The sequence below is a fragment of the Gadus chalcogrammus genome, chromosome 4, assembly GCF_026213295.1.
Source record: "Gadus chalcogrammus isolate NIFS_2021 chromosome 4, NIFS_Gcha_1.0, whole genome shotgun sequence".
Lineage (NCBI taxonomy): Eukaryota > Metazoa > Chordata > Actinopteri > Gadiformes > Gadidae > Gadus > Gadus chalcogrammus.
The window spans coordinates 13,711,643-13,720,258 of NC_079415.1; the positions used below are offsets into that span (position 1 = coordinate 13,711,643).

The following is an 8,616-nucleotide window of genomic DNA, read 5'->3' on the forward strand; positions in this document are numbered from 1 at the left end:
TTTTTAGCTCAAGATCGTCTTCGTCTTCAGACACATCCTCCTCTATTTCACTGTCATGATCAGTGATGAAGTCCCGAGCCTCCTGGACTGTCATCCATTTGCTTCTGCTGCTCATTTTGTAAAGGTCTGCCTGACAGAGTGTAATGTTGGTAGGACTCCCATGCAGAGAATATTTGATATGTTTTGACCCTCCCCTGTTGAGTGTCCACTTGTTGATATGTCTCACAGTTGTAAAGAAAGAATTAGTCTGACATTTCTGACACCCTTTTACCTCCAGTTTTACTGCTGGGTCAAATTGACCCGAACAGTATCTATGTGATATAAACATGCAGGGGGTGGTTGCAAATATGTGAGATGAACTATTTTCATAGTATATGTTGATTACACTAATTAAGGCAAGCAGAAGAAGTTTCATACTGAAAAAATACTTTTAACTATTTTTCCTAGATCTTCAAACTTTAAAACGGGTCAATTTGACCCGGAACATAACAGGAGGGTTAAGTGGATAATCATGCAATCCCTGAAAATAATGGCCATAGGATTCTATGGAATATCCAAGCTCACCTGAATTTATTTACACTCAGAGTTGCATCAGAATTTCACATGCATACTGAATATAGTTCTTGCATATCTTTATCCTTTCGTCACTGTATTGCTTGGTGTTCGTACCTTTTAGGAAGTATAGATGAGAGGTAGGTACATCCAACTTATTTATTATTTAAAAAGTACATATAAAACATGATGTCAGTTCCAACTGTTATCGCCAAGCGTACAGATTTTTTTCACATTAGTGGATTCTCAAATGCCTCACAGGAGGTCAAGACGTCCCTAAAAAAAATCTGTTACACTTCAGATAAAATATGGTTTGAGAAAAAATACCAGGCAAGTAAAGAAGCATAATTTGATTAACATTCTGATTAAAGCATAACTCAAACTGGTCCTTTCATTGTAAACGATTGTAACAAAATACTGTCTTAAAAAAAAACATCTGATGCAGGACGTGTTATATTACAGGTCAATTTAAATACTTTCAATTGCAGAGCAGTTAATGCTCCCGCCATAGTAACAGTCTATTAGAAAGATTATCCATATCCTTTTGTTCACGCAATCCTTCCTTCCTCTGTTGGCTGGGACTTCTCGGGATCTTATCTATTGGTCCTAAAGCTCTCCATGTCCCGCCTCCTCCTTGAGAGGTCCGTCCTGATTGGCTTCCTGTAGAGGTTCCTTCATGTTGGCGAAGGCCACCTCCCTGGTCAGCTGGTCCACTGGAGGAAGACCAAACGCTAGGTTGCGCAGTGCAATGGCCGTCATCAGAAACCTGAGATAGAAAACACAGAAGAGTGAATTGTGTGCTAGACACGACTAGTCGAGTGGCTGGGTTGGTCGACTCCAAGAGAAGTGGTTGTGGGTTCAACTATTTGATACTTTAGCTAGTATCAAATAGCTATGGTAGATGGTTGGACTCGCCCTCGTCTCAACATGTAGTACATCCTCTCTGAGTGACACGCCCTCGTCTCGGCAGGTAGTACTTCCTGTCTGAGTGACTCACCCTCTTCTGAGCAGGTAGTACTTCCTGTCTGAGTGACTCACCCTCTTCTGAGCAGCTAGTACTTCCTGTCTGAGTAACTCACCCTCTTCTGAGCAGGTAGTACTTCCTGTCTGAGTGACTCACCCTCTTCTGAGCAGGTAGTACTTCCTGTCTGAGTGACTCACCCTCTTCTGAGCAGGTGGTACTTCCTATCTGAGTGACTCACCCTCTTCTGAGCAGATGGTACTTCCTGTCTGAGTGACTCACCCTCTTCTGAGCAGGTAGTACTTCCTGTCTGAGTGACTCACCCTCTTCTGAGCAGGTAGTACTTCCTGTCTGAGTGACTCACCCTCTTCTGAGCAGGTAGTACTTCCTGTCTGAGTGACTCACCCTCTTCTGAGCAGGTAGTACTTCCTGTCTGAGTGACTCACCCTCTTCTGAGCAGGTAGTACTTCCTGTCTGAGTGACTCACCCTCTTCTGAGCAGGTAGTACTTCCTGTCTGAGTGACTCACCCTCTTCTGAGCAGGTAGTACTTCCTGTCTGAGTGACTCACCCTCTTCTGAGCAGGTAGTACTTCCTGTCTTAGTGACTCACCCTCTTCTGAGCAGGTAGTACTTCCTGTCTGAGTGACTCACCCTCTTCTGAGCAGGTAGTACTTCCTGTCTGAGTGACTCACCCTCTTCTGAGCAGGTAGTACTTCCTGTCTGAGTGACTCACCCTCTTCTGAGCAGGTAGTACTTCCTGTCTGAGTGACTCACCCTCTTCTGAGAAGGTAGTACTTCCTGTCTGAGTGACTCACCCTCTTCTGAGCAGGTAGTACTTCCTGTCTGAGTGACTCACCCTCTTCTGAGCAGGTAGTACTTCCTGTCTGAGTGACTCACCCTCTTCTGAGCAGGTAGTACTTCCTGTCTGAGTGACTCACCCTCTTCTGAGCAGGTAGTACTTCTTGACGGTGAAGCGGTTGAGGCGCTCCATCACGTTGGCCTCCCTGCGTTTCTTCACCTCCTTCATGCGCCGCTGCCTCCTCAGGAACAGCTGGACGACGGGGTCCGTGGCGTTGACCTCTGACCCTTGGTCGTCTGTGGCGATGAGCGGCAGCAGCTCTGGGGGGAGGGGCTCCGTTTCTGATTGGGAGAGGAGAGTTTAGTGCACACGAACCTCATCTCTGCTGGACAGCCGGGTATCAGGTGTCAACCTTTTTCGTTTCTGGTTCCTCATTTTTAGATTGTCCTTCGCACGTTTCTTCTCATATTAGTTTGTTACATTTATCATATGACCATAAGAAAACGCAGAAAAAATGGCTAAATTAAAATGTCTGTTATAATCAGAGACCATAAATTGAGGTTTAAATTAGAATTTACCGAAAAAAAGTAACACCATTTTGCTCTATGCATAAGTTGTATCAGGTGTTGAAATATCTGCAATACACTTTTTCACCTTTGTAATTCTAGTCATCGACTTTGTCAGGGGAATATCATATAGACCTACTCTTTGATAACGGCCATAGATAAATAGCCCAGCCTATTCAACACCAGTCACTGTTTAGACTTTGGAGTCTGAAGTCACATGACGTGTCCTATCTGATTCCCTCTCTCTCACCCGTGCCGTTGCGGACACGCTCCTGGATCCCCAGCAGCCTGGTGAAGTTCTGCTGCAGCGCCGCCTCCGTGGTGTTCACGTAGACGTACATGTAGCAGGACGGGCCCTCGGACACCGTGTACACCTTGTGGTAGGCGCCATGGGGTAGCTACAGAAAGACAGACTTTTTTGTTTTACTTAAGCTGACGTAAGCTTTCTGCCAAGTGTTTTGGTCATGGAGTGAAGCTGGGGGTTCTGGAGGCTCCTCTGAGGTACCTTCATCTGCTGGCCGGTCTCCAGGGTGTAGTTCTTGTTTTCCTCGGTGATCTCCACGGTGACCTGACCCTGGAGGACCTGCACACTGGTGTTGCCCAGGTCTTCACTCACAAAGTTCTCCAGGTGAAGGCCTACAGGATGTGGGAATAAAAAGGCCTTCTGATTTATGTTACGGGTTTCCACACAGGACAACATGTAGGAAAATGTGGCTTTTGTTAAGAGTGAGAGGGAGTATCTAGTTTTGTTTATCTGAGTCTTTCGGAAAAATGTAATCACCGTTAAAGGGATATTTCAAATCGGTGTGTCAAAACAGTTCACAAACAGCCTCTCTATCATCCAATCAGAGAACCAGATCTTCCTGAAGCCTCCAATATGAGGACCACAGGTAGCTCTCTGAACGTGGTACAGCTTGTGTCGCACCACGGCCACACACCTGGGAAGTCAGCGATGAACACGATCTCCGTCTGGTTGTCCAGACTGCTCTCGATCTCCTGGAACTTGGTCCTCCAGGGGGATAGGTCCACCAGCAGGGGCATAAGCCAGGGGTTTGGACGGAACGGAGACCAATCGGCTTTCACGATGTCCACGCGCGGGTCAAAGATCCTTCCAGAACCCAGAAAAAGAATAACATGACATATCCAACCATATGGGATTAATTAAATTATTTCATCCTTACCATGACACGGCAAGGTTAGTATGAAATTATTAAATGAATCACTTGACTGCAAGTCTTCATTGATTTGACATACCTTTGCTGGAAGCGCTCATTGATGGAGACCCAGATGTCAAAGTATATCTCTGGCTCGGTGATGTTGTAACGGGGCAGGTTCGCACTGAGGCAGACGGCGTACTGTTTCAGCATGTCCCCGTGGTCCTTCCAGCGCCGGCTGTGAGTGAATACCTAGTGGATCCCATGACGAGGTTCATGACACCACACAGAGGGGGGGGGTTGACCGCTCACGTCAGGTGTGTGTAAGGGCGTGGCGTGGAGTCACTCACCCCGGGGTTGAGGTATCCGACCTCTCCCGTCGTTCCGTCTTTGTACGTGATCTTGACGTGCTGGTGACTGCGCGAGTGCACCATCATGTCCCAGGAGTAGCCATACAAGCCGTTGGTCCAGTTGTTGTAGCCCTTGGAACAGGAAGGACTTTATTTAAAACCTGCAGTATCGCATCCATGTATCCAGATTTTGCCTCTGAAATTATATCTCTGAACGAAAGCGATGGCTTGGGTGTTTTTAATTCACATGAATTTGATGTAACATGTCCATTCAGTTGTTTTAACATGTCCATTCAGTTGTGCATGCAACTCGATTCAAATGTTCATTATATAAGCGGTGTTGCGGACGTGGTTGATGACTAAGCCAGACTCTGCTACTGTTTGCTCTCGGGGTTCACTGACCACGTTGATCCTGATTGAGCAACTATATCTGGTGGATTACAAAAGGACTTGCCCTTTATGGAAGTTAAATAAATCACATTGATCAAATAGGATTACTGTAATCTACTTTGATCTGTACATCACACATAAGTATTGTATATCACACATAAATACCACTTATGTTAACATGTCATTAAGAATCATTAAGAATGAGGTCAGACATTGGTAATGGGACCACAGGACATCTACCACCTGACAACTAGTGGCCTATCTTGTCTGAATAAAAAGAAACTGAACCCTTAAAGAGAGGCAGATTTACCTTTGTGATAAAGTGGGAGTAAGGCAGGAAGAACTGTTCCACCACGTAGATGAATGCAAAGACGGTGGCCAGCTTGTGTCTAAACCTGGGCTGGGAGACTTTGGGGGTGGTGTTGGAGGACGGGGTCTTAGGGGCCTTCTTGCCGCCCTTCTGGACCTCTGGATAAACGCAAGAGCTGCTGGGCTGGGGCCCCGGGGCCGTGATGGGCAGTAAGACCCACAGGGGCGCCGGGAAGCGGGCGAAGAATCTCCGGGGCCAGTCGGGGTAGCAGAAGAGAGGGCTGGTGGCCAGCATGGTGTAGGCAAACATTCCTGTGAAGAGGTCAGGGTTCAGAGGTGCAACAGGGGCACATTGACTTTAGCGCAAAACCAATGGTTCATTTTTATTAGATATGGGGGATAGTCTGAGGTGTGACAACCTGCTCCAACGGCTGTCAAAGTGTGATGACAAACATGATGCATTACTCTGCTACTGCAACGAATTCATGTTTGGATCCATCATTTGTTAAATTATTGTAGCAATTGAGTCATCTGTAAACTTTCAAATGAGACAAAAAAACGAAATGTTTTCAGTTTTTGTATGGAATATCCACATGTGATATGGATGTTGAATAAATGCTGTACAGGTCTTAAAAGTAAGCAGGAACTTTGACTATCAAGTATAAGACAACTTTATGAGGCAAGCCGAAATTCCTCGACATAATTAACAAATCGGTACAGCAGTGATTGATTGAACCAACTTCCGGACACCAATATCATCAGCCAATCAATATCATGAATTGATCCATGAGAAAGTCGTACGTACTCACCGATGCTGAAGAGCTGAGAGTTCATGCAGTGGAAGTAGGAGACGAAGACGATGCCGAACGGCCGCGTGGCGTCGAAGAACAGGAGGTACCCCGCTGTGAGGTCGAGGGCCAGGCCTCCTCCGTGCACCACCAGCAGACTGACCTGGTCCACCGACAGGATCATCCTGAGCAGGAGAGACATCGGGATGAGACACGAGGGGCCTCATAGGAGCAGGAGACGTCAAGCGTGTGAACAATATACGCACTGGAAGGGCTCAAACAGCCAGTGATGCGCCAGATAGGACATGGAGTATCCCTCCACCCAGTCTGCGTCCAACTTCTTGATGCCAGCGAGGAAATACACAATAAATATCTGCAAGGAATTGTAAACATTTATAACCATTAGTGAAATGGAATGAAGTCACACGGGACTGCCGATTTGTGTAATGAAAGACTACGACTACAATGCTACTTTAACAAATATGTCATGCCATTCATTCATTTGAAATCAAAATCAAGAAGGATCCGGACCTGTACTCTCAGGAGGGTGTAGTTCCAGAGCGGGACGTCAGCATTCCTCTTCTTGGGTTTCATCAAACCATCAAGTGACCTACAAAAAAAAAAAAATCCAAAAATAGTTTCAACAAATATAGTAACGAAATACAAACGTATGAACAATAGAGAATATATCTTTATACATTTATATAATAGATATTTACCAATATCTATTTGCATCCATGAGTGTGAGTTGGAATCCGATCAGGCCGTAGAGATAGGAGTGGTTGTTCCAGGCGGTTTTGTCCAGAAAGAAGACGTACCAGTATGTGGCGATGAACATGAGGCAAGACAGCCGGTAGAAAAGACCCAGCATGATCCCAACAGAACCTTACAGAGAGAAGCAAATGAGAGCCATGTTATAATCCAAGATGTAAAAACTCAAAAAGAAACTTCTACTACTAGAAATGACTAAAGAAAGCATCCAAAGACACATACTTTTGAGATGCACCAATCTTAAGCATATTTAAGTAAAGAAAACAACAGCACGAGGATTAGAGGTCGGAGCAGTTCTTATGCCCCCCTCTCTCTCAGGTCAAACAGAAACGTAACCCTCCATTGAACCCACCCAACAACATGACCACATAGACCAGGTACATCCAGTCCATGGGAAGCGGCTCCAGGGAGCTGAAGAGGGGGAAGCGGCAGATGGGGGCGCCGTCCAGGTACTTGTAGTCCAGGTGACTGAGGCCCCTCTCCTGGGTGATGTCGATGGCCATCAGCATCCCTGAGGGGAAGACATGTGGAGCTTCAGCATGGTGGCTCTGCCCACAATGCACCAGTAACAACGGAGACCACGATGCCATCACCTTGGAGAGATACAGGTTGGATTACAGACAGCTGTCCTAATGGTATAGGGGAGAATTTCTTCTCCCTTTTCACCTACTTAATGTCAGAAATGCACATTAAATATAAGGGAAAACAGGAAGTATTGTATTGGTATTTTTAAAACAAGCCGTTCAATTGTGCACCACTTGTGGTATAGCGTCGTCCTAAAATGTATTTAAAGTAAATAATACACCGTAACGACAAGCAAAAACAGATGGGAGAAGATGGGAGGAACATTCCTCCAACCTCTCTACCAATTAGAGTATTTAAAGAGCAGGAAGCCCTAATAAGGCACAAGAGATTCTGAAGAGAGTCCAGTGGGCGCCCTTTAGCAACTAAGAGACTAGGAAAAACGTCTGAGGGAAGACAAATACCTTTGGGCTTGAATTCTTGCCAGTACAATCCAAAGTGATGCATGGTCTAGTATGGAATGGACTAGGAGACTAGAGTGCAAAAATCTGCAAAGTACAGTTAGACCTTTGATGAAATAAGAAGCCTGAAAGTCACTGCATGACCCAAGTACAAAGCCCAGACTCCGACCCATGGAAATAGCTATGCAATACGCTTATCCGTGTATCTGCTTTGGTTACTAAAAGCTATTTTTGCCAGTTCTGCCAGTACGAAACACTCAAACTAGAAGCTTACCAAACATGCAACGGAAAATGCCCAACGCTGCAGGGTCGGTGGGGCGGTTCAGGAGGCACACGATGCGGTGCCAGGAAGAGAAGTCCTCCTTTTCAAACCCAAATATACGTTTCATTCTTCCTTCTGGTGGCTTGACGGCCTGTGTGGTCGTATCCTCTACCGGTTCGTCTTCATTTCCAGACCCGGAGGTTAGGTCAGCAGACTGCACACCTACAACACCGCGGTAACACTGGGCTGTGACATACTTTGCAATACAGGTCAGATATCTGCACGTTATCAAATCAACATAGTGATACTTTTATAATAACAATGTCATTCATGCATAGTATTAACGGGCAATAACAAACAAAACAAAATGCGGCTCACACAACCACACAAGCCATTACTCAAAATAACTACCTGCGCCCTCGCCCCTGGCCTCCATAACTGATGTTTTTGTAAACAAGCTGGAGGATATTAACTGAATTTCAGGACAGGGACTTCAGCACCCGCTTCCCCTTGACCAGGTAGTGAGCTCCTGGCTGGGTTAGTGGTCAACCACCTACGTGTCACAGTGAACGAACACACGGGACAGTCAACAGGATCGCAGCAGGGGACAGCTTCTTTATTATTGGTTGGTTCCTCTAATCACCACGCCCCCTTAAAGGGCGATAAACATAGACATGGCGATAAAGGCGTAGGCTGCATCCGAATACTCGTACTTGCATACTATATAGTAT

The 8,616-nt window shown here is 45.9% G+C and overlaps 1 protein-coding gene across 1 annotated transcript; it reads right to left on the reverse strand.

Moving 5' to 3' along the window:
• Positions 1-550: 550 nt before the first annotated feature.
• ggcx (gamma-glutamyl carboxylase) lies at positions 551-8,475 on the reverse strand. Its single transcript, XM_056587862.1, has 15 exons — positions 8,297-8,475; positions 7,898-8,107; positions 6,993-7,151; positions 6,589-6,754; positions 6,401-6,479; positions 6,136-6,242; positions 5,891-6,054; positions 5,083-5,393; positions 4,383-4,514; positions 4,133-4,284; positions 3,817-3,986; positions 3,384-3,514; positions 3,129-3,276; positions 2,452-2,653; positions 551-1,318 (listed from the first exon to the last, which is right to left on the reverse strand). The coding sequence occupies exons 1-15, from the start codon at positions 8,319-8,321 to the stop codon at positions 1,159-1,161; spliced, it is 2,316 nt and encodes a 771-aa protein (XP_056443837.1). The 5' UTR covers positions 8,322-8,475; the 3' UTR covers positions 551-1,158.
• Between the last annotated feature and the right edge of the window lie 141 nt (positions 8,476-8,616).

Coding starts and splice junctions, on each gene's coding strand:
- ggcx (XM_056587862.1), bottom strand. CDS start 8,321: ATGGAGGCCAGGGGCGAGGGCGCAG. Junction 6,243..6,400: donor ACACCCTCCTGAGAGTACAG/GTCCGGATCCTT, acceptor AATTCCTTGCAG/ATATTTATTGTGTATTTCCT. Junction 4,515..5,082: donor ACTCCCACTTTATCACAAAG/GTAAATCTGCCT, acceptor TCCTGTTCCAAG/GGCTACAACAACTGGACCAA.